Consider the following 22501-nt stretch of genomic DNA (forward strand, 5'->3'; position numbering starts at 1 on the left):
GAGTCAAAAGCTTAAATAAAGCACCTTAAATAACCATTATACAGAATAAAGAAAATATGATTTAAACTTTTCTCAAGACAATGGACACAAATTTTCTTTCAGTATTTCCAGCATCAGAAACAGCAGGTTTCTCCCTGTGAGTTTTTTAAATATAACCATAATCCACTCTAGTGTTGCAAAAAAAAGTTGAAATATCATTGCGTATCAATATAAAATGATTTAAAATGATTCACTCTTGCTTTCAGTTAGTATAGATACTGGCTTTGCTTTTTCTTCTCACCAGCTTGGAGTTAAATAACTAAAAATAAGATAAGATTGCCCTCATTTTGTTTTTACTACTGTAGTTATGTATTGTCTTTTGGACTTAAAACTGCTCACATATCTGGTATATAATTTATTTCTACGTGAAAATGCAAAACATAGTATGGTTTATTTTTAGAAATAAAACTCTTAAGTGTTCGCTTTTACATGAGCTATAATGAAAGCTGTCCAAAAGCAAATTTTATGCGAACAATTTTTTGTTTGATGCTGAAAACCTCATGAACTTGCAGAACTAGAGGAATTGAAGGCCAATATTTGATACATTAGTTAAAGTTAATGCAGAATTTACCTTGTCTTCATCGACTCTGGCCTTTGTTCATTTATCGTTTAGACAATTTGCACTAAACATCAGTGCAGTTTGCATGCAAGTCCGGAACAGACTTTTTCTAAACAAGAAAAAAAAAAAAAAAACAACAACAACAGCCCACTGCCAATCACATATTTGAAGCAAAAGCGGTCAGATATTTTGCAGGTGAGAGCTCCAGCAAACATAAGGTGCAGGAAGTTCTGGGCGACTCTGAGCGCTTAGGGCAGCCAGGCACTATGAAAGATTAAGGAGCCATGAAATATCACCAGATTGGAATTATTTCGAAAGGTTAACCCAAAGTGTTCGCCCGAGACCACTCTAGAGAGCCTCAGGAGTCTGGCCACCGCAGCTAACGGTGTTACCGAAGGGCGCAATTATGACACAAACATAAATGGTCATAAATCTGACTGCTTTATTTGCTATGACCAGCACGTAATCCGAGTTAACCCGCCGATTTTCTCAGAGGACTCATCTAGAGGATGACGAGTTGCAGGAGAAACATTCTAGCCTCTGTGGAAGTGAGTAATGGGATTTCTGCCTGAGGTTTACTTTGATTTTTCGAAAAGAGCCTTTAAAAAGTTGAGGAATAGCCACTGCACATGCAATACAGACTTTTACAGAGAGGAATACAAAGAGAAAGTTAATGTATGACTGTCCAGCTAAATTTCATAGATATTTAGCAGGTAAGCATTAAAATAAAATAAAATAAATGAAATAAAATAAAATCTAAAAAAATAAAAAATAAAATAAATGAAATAAAATAAAAAAATAAAAAATAAAATAAATAAAATAAAATCTAAAAAAATAAAATAAAATAAAATAAGATGAATTGGTGGTTCATTCCGTTGTGGCAACCCCTGATTAATAAAGAGACTAAGCCAAAAAAGAAAATGAAAATAAATTAAATTAAATTAAATTAAAACTAAACAAATTTTTTTTTTAATTATTGTATTATATTTAAGTTATACAATTGTGTGTAAAAATGTGCAAAATTACTAACAATAAATATATTTTAGTTACAAAATATTTTTTGACTACAAAACAGGCATATTGAGAATGAAAACTAATATAAAACAGCAACAGCCTCTTCTTCTACATTTAAAAGTCACCACAACCATATAAATTAGGAAAGCACTCCTAGAATACACCAAGTCAAGAATCTCCCACACTTCAGCATACATGTTTAAGCAGCCCAGTCCTGCCTCCGTATATGAAATGAAAGTGTGTATGTTCACGTTTGGAGAGTCTTTTTCATCTTCCAGCATAAACAGCTCTGGGAGAGCTCAGAGGAGGGAGGCTGTTAGTTAAAGGGCAACCGTCACCTTGGCACAGCCTGGGCCATTGACTGGCGGGTGGGCAGAGGAAAGCTTAAGTGCCCCCCGGGGGACGAACGATGTAGGATTGGAGAGGAGATCAGTGGCGAGATGCTGGATCAATGGAAGAGGGTTTTGGGTTACATCATCTATCACAGTCAAAGCTCCTCTGACCCGCGCTAACTAAATTAATCAGCTTCGTAGCTGCTCGCACATCTTACCTCTGCCCTTTTCTACAAGTCTGCCGCGTTTAAACTTTCACACCATGTGTCAGGAGAAAATTTAATTACAGCCCTTGTGGGATCTGAACACAAATGTGCCTGGACTTGACTGGGGCGTTCATTAAAATGAATTCGCCATAGCAGATTTACAACTACAAAATATTGTGTGAGACTAAATACGGGTGCGTGATATGCTAATTTAAGGGGATATTTGCTGCTTTTTTTTCTTTCTTTTTTAACACTTTATGCAAATTTTGCACCATTCAAGTGGCATTGAAATATCTCATGAATATATCTAACTGATTGTATTAAAGAGAAAGTGCTTATTTTCTTCATTTATTTTGCTTGTGTGTTTACAATGTTCAATCTGTTTGGTCATATTAGTGTTTACTGGCGTGTCTTTTTAATGTTAACTTATTAGTTTAACATGTAATGCAAAAAAAAAAAACAGATGAACCAATAAAACAATACAACGCAGCAAAACAAGCAAGAAAAATCTAAACAAGATCAAAAACTGCTAAACACAACAACTCAGCCCATTGAAAAACACAAAACATGATCAAGATCCAAGTAAAAACTAACTGAAGCGCATTCATTCATTCATAGGTTCTACTTCAGAGGTCATCACAGTGGAATGTACCGCCAACTACGGCTGCATGATATAGGAAAAAACTGACATTGCATTATTTTGCTGATCTGCAATATGTATTGTGATATGAATATAATTTCACAAAAGATGACCTAAATTATTCTACTTGCAAAGACTGCATAAAACTTAATAATCAATTTGCAAGCATTGATGAATACAATAAAAAAAAGTTAAAAACACTTATATATTGTTTTGTGTTTTATGGTTTTCTGTGAAGTTTAAGAGCATTTAAGAACATAAATTTAACATCAATCAAATAACATTGTATTGTTTTCATTGTATAATAGATTAAATACAATTTAATTTTTTGTTAAATCTCTAAACGGTAGACTTTTTTAGTTTAAATTTGCTTGATATTTTTGTCACAGTTCATTAAAACATTGAAATGAAAATGTTTCACTCTATTAGTGGTAAACTTTGCAATGAATCCACAAATCATGTTCTGAAATGTGTTTCATTATAATCACAACTCAACATTGCAAATCCTGCTATGTGGCTATTTGCAGAATCAATACTGAAACGATATATTGGGCAGCCCCATCTGCCAACTAATCCAGCATAAGTTGTACGCAGTGGATGCTCTTCCAGCCGCAACCCAGTATTGGGAAACACTTATACACTATCATTCACTACGGACAAATAGTTTACCCAATTTACCTATAATACATCTCTTTGAACTGTGGGGGAAACCGGAGCACATTGCAATATTTTTTATGCTGCGTTATGAATACAATTTCACTAGATGAGTTAAAAATCTGTCTGGAAAGAATTTATTATTTTAAACAGATTGGAATGATTCTATAGGGGAGTGCATAAAATATAACAAACGATCTACAAGCATAGATAAATGCAATATGCAAATTAAATAAACAGCGTCTTATTGTTTTCTGAAGACTCAAAAGAATTCATTATGAAGTATTCAGCTATACAGTAATTCAATAATCAAGTGTAAAATGGTGCTGAATAGTCTTCGTTTTACAGACAATTCGATAAAATTAATTGTTATAAATTTTTTTATTACAAATGGCATAATTTCTTATCCCTGAATGCTTTTAAAATCCTCACTATGTCACAGCCCTCAAAAAACACTTGCAAAGTAATCCATTATAATCCAGACTCAACATTGCCTATACTCGCGATGTACTGCGAATCATCACATTGCGACATTTCAGGAGAGCATGCATTGTGTAGCATATGTACATATGGCTGCATTTAGTTTTTTAAATGAAAGCTACGAGGCTACGACTATGACGCCGTTTCTTTTTGCGATTACCAGCTAACCGATTACCACCATAAGGATGGCTTTCTGGCTGTTATCAGTTTGTCCAGTTAGCTTGTCATATCTGTCAGCTGAGTTGAAATGCAGAGAGGAGTTAACCATGATAACAGGGTTTGAGTCCGGTGAAGAACGGTTCCAGAAAGCGAGTAAGACATAAACAGAATCCAAAAAATAAAATAAACAAGTAAATGACAGAGTGAGAATGTGGTAATATCTGAAAACATGGTAAAAACCAGGCGAGGTTTTTTTTTTTTTTACTGGAATGCTTTTTAAAACTGTCAGTTGGATTTTAGGAAGGGTCAATTGGTGCTTTTGAAAACATTATTGGTTGGGTTTAGGGAAGAAGGAGGGTGGTTTAGTTGATTGGTCAGTCAGTCAGTCAAACAGTCAGTCAATGGTGGCCTCTGATGAATTTACGTAAGAGGAGCAGGCACGGATAGCACTTGTGAGAGAAATTTGAGATCTCAAAAAGCATACAAAGTGACCTCTGGTGGATTCGCAAAAGCAAAACCTGCAGAAAAACGTAGCTTATGGGATGTATTTGGTTTTCTCCAGAAATGCATATAGAGGTACGTTTTCAGAATGAACCTGGGTTGAATATATTGTGCAGCCCTTTTGGAAATATTCAAAATGACTCAAACAGCCAACCGAACATAAATGCTGTTTAAGCTACAAAAAGAAGCCTCCAACAATTATGAAAAGCAAAGGCAGTCTCACTCAAGGGAGATATCCAGAACTCTACTGCAGGCACCCTGAACTGAACATGTGTTGCGTATTTCTGCAAGAATGCCGGAGAGCTGTTTAGAACAGCGACTCACGGAAGGCAGAAGAAGATCGACACCAAACACGATTCATGTTGCCAATCCTGGAGGCCTGAGCAAGCCAAGTGTGTGGGTCACATTGTATGAGAACAAAGAGCTTTAGTCATTGACAATTATAGGGTCAGAACAAAGGGGACAAGGGGAAAAAAGAGTTCTGATGGGAGTCAGCGGAGGATGAGGAGAAGCCGGCTTTAACGCTGATGAGAAGCAGGGGGATGTCGATTCTCCACAACAAAAATGTCATAAGCTCTCAAACGCAAGTCTGTACTAATGTGATTAGCTGCTCATGTCTGTGATTACATAAAAAAGAACGCTTTATGGATATTAACGAGCCAAAGTGCCTCAACAAGCTTCAGAGGCTCTTGGAGGAGATTCTTGACAATGTGGAGACTTCAAGTTTTGACAATGAGTGATGTGCATCTTTTCTAAACGCTTTTAATGGAAGAGATGTGATGTGACAGTGTGTATGTGCAGAAAATGCAGGGAAATCATGATTTGGTGAGTGTGAGGACAACATTATTATTATTATTATAATTATTATTATTATTATTATTAGTAGTAGTAGTAGTAGTAGTAGTAGTAGTAGTTGTTGTAGTTGTAGTAGTAGTAGTAGTAGTAGTAGTAGTAGTTGTTGTAGTAATAGTAGTAGTAATAGTAGTAGTAGTATGCAAAATAATGAATGAATGAATGAATGAATGAATGAATGAATGAATGAATGAATGAATGAATGAAGGGCATCACAGCAGCACAGTGGGTAACACAATCACCTCGGAGCAAGAAAGATAAGTTGGTGGTTCATTTCGCTGTGGTGACCCGTGATTAATAAAGGACCTAAATTGAAAAGAAAACGAATAAACAAACAAACAAACAAACAAACAAACAAACAAACAAACAAACAAACTAACTAACTAACTAACTAACTAACTAACTAACTAACTAACTAACTAATTAATTAATTAATTAATTAATTAATTAATTAATTAATTAATTAATTAATTAATTAATTAATTAGTTAATTAGTTAATTAATTAATTAATTAATTAATTAATTAATTGATCAATAAATAAATACTGCATTTATATAAGGGATGCATTGAAACGATAATTCTAGATGCACTTGTTTGGAAATCAAAAATGATTTGTTATAATAATAATAATGATTATTTTATTAGGGAATATAAAGTAATTTTGTAGGACATTTTATATTGATCTCATTGCCTTGAATTGCTTTAATTTATATTTTTCTTTATAAAATAACACCAATTGAATTAAAAGTGAACGAAATCGAGAAACATCATTTTACTAGTGTTACCATGACAACAAACTAGTGCTATTGCAAGCACCCGGAACTAGTATACTGCATAAAAATGTCCTGTCAGCGCAATAATTCAGCAGACTTAGCTTCTCTGGTAAGCATGTGCGGTTTATGGATAGATAAACAATTAAGCGGAATATCCACCCTAACCCTAACCCTAACTTCCTAAAATCAAAAATACCATGATGATTTTTGGCAGACGAAAGTTTGATGCACTCCTATATTTTACACGATCAAAAGCAATATTTAATTTATAGTTTGTTAAAATAATTCAAATATGTCATACCAAAACCAAAATTAATTGTCTAGATGCTCTAGTGTGTTTAGGAATAAAAAGGTCACAATTTACAGTACGGATAAGGGAGGAATCAATGAATTATTAAATTACTTTTAAATAGTTTCATTTAAAGATGACAAAGATCAACTAAAATAAAAAAAATAATAATTTTTACCTACACATCCAATAAAAAAATATTAATACAGAGAACGAAAGAAACGAAACGAAAGAACGAAAGAAAGAAAGAAAAAAAGAAAGAAAGAAAGAAAGAAAGAAAGAAAGAAAGAAAGAAAGAAAGAAAGAAAGAAAGCACTTATACACAGCAATTAACTGGCCAAAAATGCTAGATTAATACTAGATGAGGGTAAAGGACATCTAAATTTGACCCACAGACACCAAACCAGTAACTAACTACCTATTAACCTCTAAAGGTCAGCCTCACACACACACACACACACACACACACACACACACACACACACACACACACACACACACACACACACACACACACACACACACACACACGTATGTAATTCCATAGGTTTCCATTGTTTTTATAATGTACAAACTGTATTTACTATTTTACCTACCCCAACCCTATTGCTAAAGCCAACCCTCACATTAAACTGTAGATTTTCAATTTCTGGGCCAAAAAGACCCTTCTTCTGTATGATTTATAAGCCTTTTAAAAAATGGTGACATGGGCAATGCATAAGTCATTTTATCTGCGTATTATATCGTGTAATATCTGCGTCAGATATTATTCAAAATATGTGTCCTGATATGTCACATGCACACATACATACTTGTTGTTTCCTGAATTCTCCTTTCTAATTCTACTTTGTTTCCTAATCTATTTTTCCAATAGATTCAGATATAGACTGACAGACTGTATGGTCACAATATCCTTGACAGTGCAAAATTACATAATTTTCTTCATCACTTGAAATTAAAGTGTCTGACAACAGAAACATAGCTAATAAAAATTTAAACCAGTATAAATAAATAAATAAAATACCCAAAATTTGACAGAATTTGATTATTTGACATTATTTGAATATACCCTATACCTATATAAATATATATTAGCACACTCAAAAAATTATTGTTTCTGCTTGTTCAAACTACTTATTTAATATGTGTTGAATCAACACAATTCTTAAGGTCTTTTAGGGACAATAAATTGTTTTACGTTAAATCCACTTACATTTGCAAAAACAATTAAGTTAGCTTGATCGATTTGTGTTGGAAAAACACAAAGGAATTGTGTAAAAAAACAGCCATTTTTACAGTGCAAGCTAGTGTTCAACTGGACTTGTGCCCCACTACAAAACAATATCAATCATTTAAATAAATAAATATATTTATTTATGAATAAATAAATAAATAAATAAATACATACTGAAATTTATATATTTTGTTAATTCATTTTTCTTTGTTATACAAAAAACATTTAACCACGTTTCATGCCTTCGTCCTGCAATGTTTATCATGTAATGCGAACTGCTCCTCAGGGCTTTAATTCTAGCATGTTCTTCACAGCAGCAGTGTTATATTAGAGGATGACATACGTTCACATATAATGTTTTTACGACTGTCCTTCAGTCAAGGACACTGCATGATCTGATCATCAGAGGACAGTGTTAGATCTGAGAGTTTGGGGATCGACCGGCGTTAATTAAGCTATTAATCTCAGATCATTAACCTCTGCTGACCAGTCCTTTAATTCAAGCCTGCGATATTGCCTTATGCGAGCCTCCTCGCTTTCCCCTTTTCTCCGTCTCTCTGTCATTGAAGGATCACAGCTGGAGACTAACAAAATTACCTCGCGAGTGCCACTCGATTGAGGATACGGTTACTTTTAATTAAAAAGAATCAATTTCTATTCCTGTCAGTTTCACTCAGTGACCATATGGACACTTGAAAACACAAACCAATTTGCTGCCGACCACCCAGTTGGTGCAGCGCAGAAAACAATCGGCCGCTTAATTGATTTATAGAGGTCTTTTTTTTACACACAGATAAAATATAAAGGTCTTGGTTTGCAGGCGTTTCACAATGTCTAATTACTCCTCAAACAGTATAGGCCATATATGTGGGCTGTCTATTAACACAGAAGGACTTTTATTTTGTACTGAATGTAAAGAATTGCCTTGAGTGGGAGAAAAATTCAAGCTTTCTCTTGGACTGGATTTATGAAGCACCTTCGGTTTTTGCTGTAACAACTAAATTTTCACAATTCTTCTTGGCATTAAAGAGTAAATAATGAGGATATACAGTACACTACTGTTCAAACAAACAAATTTCATTTTTAATGTTTGTTTATTTTTTTATTGATTAATTGATTTTTAAGAGAGTCTCTATTGCTGCTCACTAAGCAACATTTATTTGATCCAGTACAGAAAAAAAAACTATTAATAACTATATGAACTGATTACATGGACTTTAATACTACGCACACACACACACACACACACACACACACACACACACACACACACACACACACACACACACACACACACACACACGAGCACACACACACACACACACACACACACACACACACACACACACACACACACACACACACACACACACACACACACACACATCTGGGCTGAGTCTTGTTATACTGTTTGTGAGCATTACGATGCATTTTTCTCAGCAATCTGCAGCCACTAGATCGCTGATGATCACAACACCTATACATTGGGCTGGGCGATATGGCAAAAATGCCTTCTCAATATTTTATTCCATATCGGATGATAACAATATTTATTTTTCAATATGAGTTGTTAATGCTTCCAGATTATCCCAACAATGACTAAAGCCATGAAGACTAGATGCTTAATTAAAAAACATTTTAATGTATGGTTTAATAACAAAAATTATCTTTTTTTTTTAAATTGAGGCATGAACTATAATGACAATTTTTATGTGTTCACTAGAGTGAATCTGATTAATGTTAGCTCCTCCACATCTAACTATCAGGGACCTGTAGAGTTAATGCGTTCGAATAAATTGCACACAATTGACCGTGTGCTTTTCAAAAATAATGACGGTGGATAAAAGTTTAATTGGTGAGCATCTAATAAAAAAATGCCCTGCAGAATAAAATCAGCAGGATGCCCATTTGGATCTTTCCCTTACTGACATTATTGGCTATGTTTGCATGGACATCAGTATTAGTTATTTGCCTTAATAGACAATAATACAATCAAGTTGTTTTACGCGACGTGCTTTTTAAATGTTGCGTCACCAGGCTATCCACGTTTCCTACAAAGTTTCACGTAATTTTGGGTGACTTTAACTGCAGTTCGGCAGTTTCACTTTCACTCATGAACATTTCATTTATTTCCCTGTGACAAACTGGGGTATTGCACCCAAATAAAGAGTAAGGACTGGTGGAAAAATGTTGTTTCAATAGAATTTAATAACGCCGAATGGAAAGAAAAAAACATCCACATTTTGTGATGTGTGTGTGTGCGCGGTCCTTTACTGACAGCCGTGTCAGTGGATCTTGTCGGAAAATATGGCAAAAAGTCCTACATGACGGTAATAGTTTGATTGTGATGTTTACTTCAATAATGCCACTAATATATGCATACACCACATATCTTAATTCTATTTCTGTTTATTTCAGTTAAGACTTTAGTTGGATTAAAGTAATAAAAAATTGCTGTTTACATGGTAGACTCTTAATCAGAGTATTGTCTTAATTGTATTCAAATCAAAGTATTGGTGTCCCATGTATATGTACTCAGTTTTTGACTCAACCGCACGGTCAGGGCTCTGGGAACTTATTCTGTTTGCACATACAGTACATCAAAAGTATGTTATGACTCACACTTATTGACAGTGTAAGATGATTTACGGTTAGTCGTGTCAGGAATCCGACCATGTTGTTCTCACAGAAACAGGCTCAGTCATCACAAGGAATCAGATAAGCTATATGTTTCAATGTAATTAATGCTTCGCACTTTAAATGCACCAAGTAATACGTGAATGATGTGTGCACATGCACTATAATTTTGGCTCACGGGAGGGGGGTGGGGGGTTATGGGGCAAGTGAAATTAGGCAAACTTGGTGTGGTGGTGGGGGAGGGGGGTGTCCCACTTCACTTCCTAATCTGCAATTGCCTCTCTGGATATCACACTAACTGTACCCCAAAAAAATAAATAAATAAATAAAAAATAAATTACTAATACTTTCCTTCTTAGACTTTACAGACCTGAAATTTGCCTATAGCACTTATTTATTGTTGCTCTTATTGTTGTGTAAGTCGCTTCCTTGTCCTCATTTGTAAGTCGCTTTGGATAAAAGCGTCTGCTAAATGACTAAATGTAAATGTAAATGCAAAAGGTTGCAAAACCCTGCCCTAAGTAACTTGTAAAGAAAAGTCCAGAACTTATCTTTGTTATGATCATAAACTTTGTCGCGATTCGGTTTGATATAGTTTATCAGCCCAGCCCTACCTACACATACTCATTCACACTCATACACTACAGTCATTTTAGTTTATTCAATTCACCTATACTGCATGTATTTCAACAGTGGGGGAAACCAGAGTACACAGAGGAAACCCACACTAACATGGGGAGAACATGCAAACTCCACACAGGAATGCTAACTGTCCCAGCTGGCACTCAACCAGCAACCTTCATGCTGTAAGGGGACAGTACAAAAATGAAAATCAGAGAGAAGGCAACAATTAAGTTAAATAAAAACAAAATAAAAAATGGAGGACAAAAAAAAAGTCTTTGTCAGCATCCTTTACCAACAAAGTGCTGTAGATCCGGTTATATATTAGACAACATCCTAGTACACAACAATGTTAGTGAGTAACTAAGTAAATATTGTTATGATGATGATGATACTACATGAAATACTGTTAGTTTTTTTTTTTTTTTTCCAGGAATGCAGGACCAGATCTCAGCTATTAAATTGTGAGAAGCTTTAGATTGTGTTAACACTTGGAGTTCATTTCTTTAGGTTGTTTGGTTCGTTTGGTCCCATTGTAATAAATTATTTATTTGGTCTTAATTTGCTCATACGTTCACACTCTAAAGATCCAAAAATAGAGAGTTTGTTTTAATCCAGCCAAACCTGCCAAGTGTGAAAAACACCCTCAAAATAACAAGTCACTGTTTCCTCCTGCAAGTGCTAGAAGCTATTTTCTTTACAACACACACAAAATACAGTTTTGTAATTTTTTCTGTATACACAAGTTTACAGTTGAAAGATTCATTCTTATTTTTTCCAGCTCATTAATTTTAGGTAGAAACAAAAAAACACTTGCTGCTTTGCATTTTCAAATGAACTGTACAAGTAATTTCAACACCAATTGAAACAACTTAAAACATACATTTCCTTGAATTAAAATGTAAAGCTTGAAACCTTAATAAAATAAATACAGATAGTAGATCAGGGGTGCCCAAACTTTTTTTTAATGGGCCATGGATAATTTCCTTATTTAAACAATACATTTTTAAAAATGACTAGAAATCTGTTATTTATATTAACTATTTATTCATTTATTTTCTTGGGTCAATCCAGGCCAACTTATCCAGCAAGTTTTTACGCAGCGCATGCCTTTCCAGACGCAACCCAATTCTGGGATACATCCACACACACACTCATACACTACGGACAATTTAGCCTACCCAATTCACCTGTCCCGCATGTCTTTGGACTGTGGGGGAAACCGGAGCACCCGGAAGAAACCCATGCAAATGCAGAGCATGCAAACTCCACACAGAAACGCCAACTGAGCTGAGGCTCGAACCAGCAACCCAGCGACCTTCTTGCTGTGAGGCGACAGCACTACCTACTGCGCCACTGCTTCGCCCTATTTATATTTACTAATACAGCCTAATTTGAATTTACATTTTATAATGAAATTATCACAGTAAAAGCAAAAACTATTTCATTTTATTTATAGAGTGGCGTTACACCAATGTCTTCGGCATAGTACTCTATCCGCCAAGTGACATTATTAACATTTTTAAAAATCCGTATGGATAATTGGATATGGCTTTTTTTTATTCGATATAAATAACTGATAACTCTTCAAATCAAAATAATCAAAATATTAGATTTTCATACAGTAGACAACTGATTTATTTAAAAAAAACTTCATGAAAGTTTGATCTGATCTTATAAACTAAATAGCCTACTCAAAGCAAAAAAAGCTATATTTTATATTCAATATTCTTCGCACAGCAAATTAACAAGCAACTAGCCTGTTGCATAAAAACAATAGGTTAAATCAGTGATTCTCAAAGTGGGGGTCAGGACCCCTAGAGGGGTCGTGGGACAATGAAGGGGAGTCGCCTGGTGATTTCCAAAAATCTATTTATTTTTATCAAACCATAAAAATTACCATATTTTATCCATAACAAGAGAAAAAATCATTGTTTATAGTTACTATATACTTTATAGTTACTATATAGTTACTATAGTAGCTTATAGTTATTAGTTCTATTGTGACCTCTGGGGTAATTACATTATATTAAAGACATAGCAATAGCGTCAGATGCAGCAGATTGATTTTATAACACCAGGTTAAACTTTCTGGCCCATTTACAGCACTGATATACATAAAAAAAAGAAAGAAAAGAAAATAGACTTGAGTCTATTGTGTGTGTGCCAATGTATTTATAACTACTGTATTTATAACCACCTCAGAGGATATTGAGGGTTGCGAGTCACTGACATTGTCACTATGGGAGTCATGGGCTGAAAAGTTTGGGAACCCCTGGGTTAAATGACAAAATTGCACTTAATTAACAAACAAGCAAAATAAATATAATTTAAATAAAATGAAAATAAAAGAATTTAAACCAGCTCAAATGTTCTTGAATAAAACTTGTTACAGTAATGTACATATGTACAAATATGAACTCATTTTGAGAGATGTTTTGACAGTTCTGAGTCTCTGTACAAGCTAAAGCTATACAGACAGTATGTTATACTTTACAATTTATCCCAATTGGCTTTTTAGATTCGTTTACAGATGTAGGTGCTGCTTGTCAATCAGACAATGTTTTGATGTTTGTTCTTGCTGTTAATTGTGGGGAAAATGATCGAGTGAGTTTTAAACTTTAACGGCAGGTGATGTGTGATGCTCTTGCTGCAAAGCGAAGTCAGATTTGTCCTCAAAGTCAAATTTTGATACAACATCTGAGCATTGAGGACAGATGACTTTATGACGAACACAGAGCATAATATAAAGACAGAATATGGCGGACAGTTGAGAAACTCTATGCTGGATTCAGTGACTGGCACTCGTCTCTCCTGCTGCTGTTTGGGGTGCTGTGAAGGCTGTCAGATCACTATTTGTGTGTGTGCTGATAGCCATCCGTTGCACTCGTTAAAATCATTTTAAATATGCGAATCAAGCATTTATTGTACGATAATGGTATGCCCGCCGATATATCATGCATGAATAATTCATTAATATTTAATTGAAACATTTAATTTCATTTTTTTTTGTAGCTCAGCAATAAAAGAAACAAACAAACAAAAAATGTTATATCAAATTAGAAATGACGATCTCTGTCATTCTCTCTGGCATTCGCCCTAGCCCGCTCCATCATTCTCACTCTCTTCTCAGATAGGATGGTGGGCCAAATCAAATGTTATAATGGGCCAACATTGGCCCGCAGGCCCTACCTTGGGCATCTCTGCTGCTATAAATAGATAGAATGGCAGAAATGAGGAATTAAATTTAAAAAAATAAAATGTAAACATAAACAACTACATGTAGAAGTATTGATACATATATTACAAATACATATATGGGAAAAGATAATGAAAAAAATCTATATTTAAAATGATACATTAATGGATAAAATTCATCTGAAGCAAACATAAATCTAGATGGAAAGAAATAAAAAAGAAAAGAAAAGATAACAGACAGACAGATTGATTTATCCCTGTATTTATCCACTTTAAATTAGTTTTTTTTTCTTTTTTTTAACATAGCATATTATCCTGTTTCAACAGATACCAATTAGCTTGCTTCTTTTAACTGAGTGAAAGACCAATTCTTTAAGAGCGAAATTGACTGTGAAGACTGTTATATAAACCCTAGACAACGCGTCTAGAAGAAGCTGTCCCTGAAGAAGACCTCATCAAGCAATTTGGGTGGCTTTAAATCACACAAATAAGACACAACCGCCTAAACAACAGCCTCCAGTCTCCTTACAGGAGCTTCCGTGCAATCTCCACTGCTTCCACCATTTAAAAAAAACAGAAAAAAAGTGCCTTAATTTTTCATCTGTCTGATTTAGGAGGGATAAACGCTGGCGACGCCGCACCCTGCAGTTCTGGCTCCACTGCCCTATAATTCAGATCTCTGCGAAGCCGGTTCTTTCATGTTTAGCAACTCAACCCTGTCTGATTATAGACAACAACACACTCGAAAAAGACCATTTGTGGTAGTCAATATTTAACCTCTCCTCTATTTTTGGCATTTTATTTGTTTGAAATGTCTTTAAAAAGTATTTATACAAAAGGAATCTCACCATAGAGTGGTATCTGACAAATACTGTCTGTTCCCAAGAGTGGTGTCATGTTTTAAAAAAATGCTACATGCACTCTGATAATGCAGCTATACTAGGATTTCAGTAAAACCCTGATTAAACTTTACACATGTAAACAAAATTAAAGCTCTATGTTTTCTGTGATGTAGAAAACATGGACAGAATCAGAATTTTCAAATCTTGTAACATGGCATGTCATTGAATGAACAACTGAAAAGTGGTGAGGATGTGTACTTCATCAAATCCCAATACTGAGCAACTGTACTGTCTGTGAATATCAAAGCACAAAACACTATTTAAATTAGAAAATAGAATAAAATATTATCTGACAAACTGAAAAATTATTGAAATAATTTAGGTTAATAAACTAGAATAAGCAATAAAAAAAAGATATGAATATTATTAAACTAAATTGAAAAAGATTTTAGCCCCCACCCGTCCCGATATACAGTCTTATTGCAAAGCTATGAGTCTGACAATGCGTTTCTACAACAGTTCGATGGCACATCTCCAGCTGAAGGTCAGAACAGCAGAAACGTTGCTTAACCACACACATCACTTTAGACTTAGTATTTGAATGATTCTCTAGCGTAATGTCTAAAGTGTCTTAAGACCCTTTTTCTTCTAAAGAGCTTTACTATTGTCACAATCACCAGCGATCTAGCCCTTGTAGATCACCGAAAACACACTCTATCACCTGAACTACAATTCTGCCACCAAACTGCACTACATTTCCCATCAAGCACCTCACTCACACACCAGTTTCAGATCACCCCTGATTACATACAGCTGGAAGCTCATAATGGACTGATATCCTGAACTATTTATACACCACACTTACACACACAGTGCTGATTCTTGCTATCCTGTAGCATTACAAAGCGTTCTATTGTCTAGACTTAACTTGTTTCCTGACCCTTGCCTTGTTTCTCGGTTATGTCATTTTGCCACTTGTATTGACCTCTTTGCCTGCGAGAATCCCTATGACAATTTAGAATTTTCCCCATGATACTGTTTGTTCCTGTTTTAACCATTGCCTGCATGACCCTGGGTAAATAAAATGCATTTGGATCCTCAACTCCGTTGTTACAACTAGGTTAATTAGGTAAACTAGGCAAGTTAAGGTGGTTAATAAAGGTGACTTTACTAATGAAATAAAATAATTTTGTATTATTATTATCCAAGGCATATTTAAAGAAATAAACATTTCTCAAGAAGAAAAACATAATCAAAAATACTCAAAAATGTTTGTGTTCTGTTAAACATGCCTTTAAAAATATTTTAAAAATGATTACATTTCACAGAAGAGCTAATAATGTTGTCTTCAACTGTATATAATATAATATAATATAATATAATATAATATAATATAATATAATATAATATAATATAATATAATATAATATAATATAATATATACACACAAAATTAAAGACAACATTATTTGAGTCAATATTAAACCTCTTCTCTATTTCTAGCATTGCAGTTGTTGTTTTTGGGTCGATGGATGGATTGACTATATTCTTTCTATGTGTTCTCTGTGTTTCTAAAGTAATATTTGTTGCAACAACAATTCTTTAAACAACAAAAGAATTGTTTATACCAAAGGAATCTCACAATAGAGTGATATCAGCTGGGGATGTTCGCATATCTGAAACCTTTAGTATGGTTGAATGTGGATAAAATCTCTAATAGACTGGTTCTTAAAGTATCAACAACACCCACAGCAGCATGTGATGACACTAATGAAGGCATTGTGTTAATGCGCTAGACATGAACATGCAGAACACTGAACAAATGACAAGAAGCCCATGGCAGCGATATGCAAAACAGCCTAATATTTATATATATACTGACAATGACTGCCTTTACCAAGTGTGCCGTCAAGATGAAGTAGTCGCTACATTTACACGCATCCTGATAATGCAGCTCTAATGGGATTTCAGCAAAACTCAGATTAAACTTTATCTCATGTTTAAACAATTAAAGGCCTATGATTTCGGTGATGCTGAAAACGTGGAGAGAATCAGAGAATCCAACTGATTTAGCTGTGTAACATGGAAAGTCAAAGGATGATGTGAATATTATGTGTAAATATTAAACTCCAAAGACTATTTAAATATGAAGTCTGCGTGAATAATGAAGTTTGTTTATTAAACATACACTTTTTCCATAGTCTTTTTTAACAGAGAATAGGTCAAATAGACATGAGTAATTATATATCTATTATACTAAACATATCCTCAAGTTTTTCCGAGGTCTATTTTTAACAGAGAATATCTCAAATAGACAATAATAATTATATATATACATTACCTACTAATACCTATAAATAACAAAAAGATAATATTGACCAAAAACCTTTCGGTTTCTAAATAAAACAAGTTAATCAAGGTGTTGGGCTAAAAATAAAGTAGGATAGAGAAGACACATAAACAAAACTGACTTAATGTTACAAGCAAAGTAGGTCCACATAAATAGTGCAGTGATGCATGAAGCACCCTTTACTGTAGAGTCACATTCAAAACAAGCAGTTTTACATTAAGGACTTGTGCTTACAAAAACACTCCACTAATAAAAAAGCTCATTTTAGAATTCCACTAGAGTTAAACTGTTAAAATGTATCAGTTTTAAATCCAATCAGCTGGTCTCTGGGTCTGGCGGGAGCACTTATAGCTTAGCTTAGCATAGATTATTGAATCGGATTAGACCATTAGCATCTTGCTCAAAAGTGATCGAAGAGATTTGATAATGTTCCTATTTAAAGCTTGACTCTTCTGTAGTTACGTCATGTACTGAGACTGACAGAAAATGAAAACGGCTATTTTCTAGGTCAATTTGGAACAATTTTTGAAACGTTTTATCACACCTCTGGTTTTTCCCGGGAATCCCCAGTATTTTACAGTTCTATACTGCTATCATCCATTTCCCATATTTCTCACATATTTTTAATCTTTCTAGGAAAGGTGGCAATAAACATTAAAGAGCCGATCCTCCCTATACGCAACCCATACTGCCAAACCACAAGGGGGCGCCCCTTGCTCTTAAATGTAAGTCTGTACTGTGCTTTGATTTTATTTAGGCATGAAAACACTTTGAAATAAACATAAAAATTGTAAAATTCCCTTCCTCAAAACAGTCCATGTAGAAACTGTTTTCTAAATTGATTCTTTACACGAGATTTAAAGTGAAGCAAAAGTGGACACTGGGTTTTGGGTGCGTGTTTACAGATGGGGAAATCCCTTAATTTCACATCCCAGCGTTTATAGGTATGGCTTTATGAATTTTTTGGGGAGATGATAATTGGGTGAATAAACTGTTTGTAAAATGAGCCGTTTATCAAAAAAGTAAAGTGTTCCTTTAAAAAAATTCAAAAGGAACTCCTGATTGCAGGAATACTACATTTTCATTTTACTCTGATATTATATTCTAAGAAATTATTATGAAGATGTTTTTGGTCTTCAAGCACAAAGTGCAGACACACAAAAAGTCAACTTTGAATGCATGCTGAATTTAAACAGGAAACCCCTTTAAAATCATTTTGGAAATGAAAGGGAGACTTGATTACAGGTTTCAGATTCAAAATACTTGAAATACTGGAGTGATTCTTTAAAGTTCTTAAAATACAGTCAAGATCTCTATACATCAGAGGTTATTTTGAAAAGTCTTCATCGAGAAAGCACAGGCACGATTTTGAATCACAAAGCTCTGCGACTTTGAAAGTGGCAAAAGGAGTCAAGAGAAGAATCTTCAAGGTTACTCTATTCCAGCACCGCCTCTGAACGACTGAAAGATTTAAAGGTTAAACGCGGCAAGTGGAAAAGGAAAGACAGCGAGTGAGCTTGTGGAAGAGAGAGAGAAAGGCCTAATAGAATTACAGCAGCCTTGTGACAGCGGTGCAGACGGGTCACATGGCGAATTAAATGGCTCTCTGACCCATGCCAGAACTGAGCCTTGACCTCCGCTCGACCCGTGGCACCCGCAACATTGCCATGTCACTCACGGCGCATCTCAGCGATCCGTGCGCTCATTCGCAAGGACAATGTGGCCCACGAGAACCGATTTCTGAGCTACTACGAAATGCATCGCTCATCTGTGGCGGGGAAAAGTTCACACGAACAGACCTGTGAGTAACGTTGAACGTTTTGTTTGAGTTTCGGGTTCATTTCGTGCCAAGCAAGCGTTCACTCATGCCTGCAAACAATTCCACAATGCGATGCACTTCCAATTTCACAAGGCACAGGAAAAAGGACGAAGGGAAAAAAATGACTAGTCAGCTGAAGTGTTGTACTTACTGTCTGCCTGAGAGGAGAATTGTATGCAGCTCAGCAGTAGCAGAAGAGGAAGCCCGACGGGCAGGAGGGGCACGGATGTGCAAGTGTTAGGCACCATGTTCCAGGTTGGCACTGCTCCTCCTCGATCCCCGCTCTGCTCTTGCAGCTCTCAAGCAATCATAGACTAAAACCTGAAGAAAAAGAAAGAAAAACACATTAGCATTTGATTCAAGGTAGAATAACCAAGCATATATAATACACTGGGGTTGAATGGTAGGATGATATATACAGTACCGCAGATAAAAATTGTTTTTGTATACCGCGTCATGTAAATAAGTGGGTGTGGCAGAGTGTAAAGGGAAAGGACTTCAAAATTTACCCCTAAAAAGTGGGACAACACTACAACACCCTCATACCTCATCACATGTCGTTGGGAGCTCTTACTTCACATATGATCAACGATGGCGACTGCTGTAGTTTTTCTAGTTGTGTTATTTTTTGGTATGTTTTGAAAATTACCAAAGGCAACAATATTGTGTAATTAAAATCATATAATGTGGCAATAAGCTCATACCTGTACTATGTATTTACACACATTCTTCTATGTAAACACCCAAAAACAATATTAACATTACCAGACACTGAAAAAGGATGAATTACCAGCCACTAGACTATTCTGTCAGGGTATGCATACCCTATGCCTTCAAGCAAAAGAGAATCAGGACACCCCTACGCCTTGATGTGAACGCGCAAAATGAGAATTAAAGGGAAGGGCTAAGGGGTAGAATTGGGACTGGGCCTAACTCATGTGCAGTGTGTGTGTGAGGTTGAGGAAATTCGGTCAGGAATCTGAAGTGAACCATTACTTTTGATTCAGATTAACTGCTTTGCATTACCAACTTAAAACTGTGACGTTTTAGTACAGAATAACTCTGTGTACAATATCCCTCAGTATGTTAAACAGTCTTGTGTATAGCGCTAAAGCCTATGCCAACTAACAGCCTTCCTCAGGTCCTAATGCCCAACGCTTAACATGACTGATTCACATGCAGGCCCTGTAAACATTCGACAAGTAAAATAAAAGTAAGCTATGTCATAAAATGATTAGACTTGCTTGATATATTGAACAAAATATATGAAAAAAAGTATTGACTTATTAACTGTGCAGGCCCTGTAGACATTTGAATAGTAAAATCAAAGTTAAATACACAAATAAAAGTAAGCTATGTCGTAAAATGATCAGACTTGCTTATTATATTGGATAGAACATATGAAAAAACAAGTGTTGACTTATTATCTGTGACACCAATCATGCAAATCTTAATACATTATGTTTTATTAATCTTTTTTTCTTTACAATATCACTCCAAAGCAACCTCCAGCTGGGATTCTATGTTACACTAATAAAAATAATAAGGAAAGGATTGTGTTCTATCTAAGAACAAAACATCAATTACGTAACTTCACAAGTCTGATTTTAAGCAAAGAGAACAAAATCTTAAACCTAAACTCCTTATCTCTTATATATACTTATTTTTTAGGGATTTTCACCTTCATTTTGATATAGGACAGTGGACAGTTCAGAGGGGAAAGCATTGGGAGCAGACAAATCGGCAAAGGACCACGAGCCGGGATTTGAACTATGGTCACCGTGGCACTTCTGTGCTGTTTGTCGGCGCACAGTACAACTAGGCCCGGTTTTCAAACACATAACATTTATTTTAGTTTTAGAAATTTAAATACTCATAAGTACTAGTAAAACATAATATTTATGGTTTGTAAAATGCACACTGATGAAATAATAATCATTTTTTAAACATAAATAATGGCAATAGAGTATATAAAGCTTATGTGTAAAAGGGTTCAAAATACACAAACAGAAAAGACATTGGAATCAGCTCAGCCAAAAGGAGGACAGGAACTATTGAAGTTTAGTTATCATATGCCTTTTCTTGTTTTTGTGGAAAAACTATCTATATTATTACTGTGAGGAAAAAAGCATGAAATAGAAATGGTCACACCACCCACCCCTGCTGTATACTACTGGCAATGAGGGCATGATGAATTGAGCGGTCTTACTGAAGGCAACAGGGTTAACGAGGTAAGGAAATGCTCTTTTATCAAAGCAAACTAAACCCATAATCTACTGCCGCTTAGATAAATATCAAAATAACAAGAGAGAATTGGGAATTCCCAATAAAAGGCCACCACTAAAGGTGCCCATTAAAACAATAAAGTAGCTCAACACAGATGTCTCTAGATGTCCTGAAGTGTGTGGTGGTATTTACTGTATGGTCACACACAGTTCCCTAAGGACAACTGGCTTAAATCAGCACTCGCATTAAGTTGTTCCAGAAGTTCAGCTTGTCAAGCTAAGCTGTTCACATCTGAAGCAATTTAACCTGTCAAGACAACCTTTTGATTAACTACACTAAGGGCTACATAGAAAAGGCAGCTACATACTGTACATGGAAAGACAATATGTTATCTTGGTAATCATCCTGTCCAGTGAGGGGTTTTAAATGTGCTGCTAAGTGGTTGGAATAAAACTCCTGCCAGATTAGGTTTACATGAATAAAAACGAGGCTGTGAGAGACAGATGAATCTTTAAGGTTCAGATAATCTTATTCTATTTTTGTTCTTCATTCAGGTGTAAAAACAAGTTTAAAATGACTCAGCTTTGTACAATCAAAAGGACATAACATGGCTGCACGTTTACTTTTTGTCTCATTTCACTTGAGCAAGTGGAATAAAAACAGTGATGCGGGATATTTAAAGCAACTTGTTAAAAATAAAACATTTGTTACTACACTGGTTATATGACTTTAAAATAGGGCTGCACGATACTGGGAAAATCTGCAATATGTGATTATTGGTGAATATTGCGATAACAATATTTCTTGCAACACTACTTTACTCTTAAGCAGGGGTGCCCAAACCTTTTCTTATGAAGGGCTAAAATCAAAGCTTGATTGAGAGCTGTGGGCCGAAGGTAAATATAGCAAACTGTATAACATTAAAGGGTAATTTCCTCATTTATTTTATAATATTTACAAAGAAAAGATTACTCCAACCGTGTTTACTAATGCATTCTAATTTTTTTTTTCATAAATGTATGTTATTTTAAACTCTGCCTTGTTTTGCATGCTAATGTCTCCTGCTTTGTCCCCTA

The 22501-nt window shown here is 35.0% G+C and overlaps 1 protein-coding gene across 22 annotated transcripts in view; it reads right to left on the minus strand.

Moving 5' to 3' along the window:
• The window catches only part of ptprfb (protein tyrosine phosphatase receptor type Fb), a 368772-nt gene that overhangs the window by 194472 nt on the left and 151799 nt on the right, over positions 1-22501 (minus strand). For all 22 annotated transcript variants that reach the window (NM_001083576.1, XM_087240178.1, XM_087240172.1 and 19 more), the window contains 1 exon segment: positions 19351-19520. In NM_001083576.1, the coding sequence (NP_001077045.1) occupies positions 19351-19447 (97 nt within the window). In that variant the 5' untranslated portion in view covers positions 19448-19520.

This window comes from Danio rerio, chromosome 2 (assembly GCF_052040795.2).
Source record: "Danio rerio strain M-AB ecotype USA chromosome 2, GRCz13ab, whole genome shotgun sequence".
Taxonomy (NCBI): domain Eukaryota; kingdom Metazoa; phylum Chordata; class Actinopteri; order Cypriniformes; family Danionidae; genus Danio; species Danio rerio.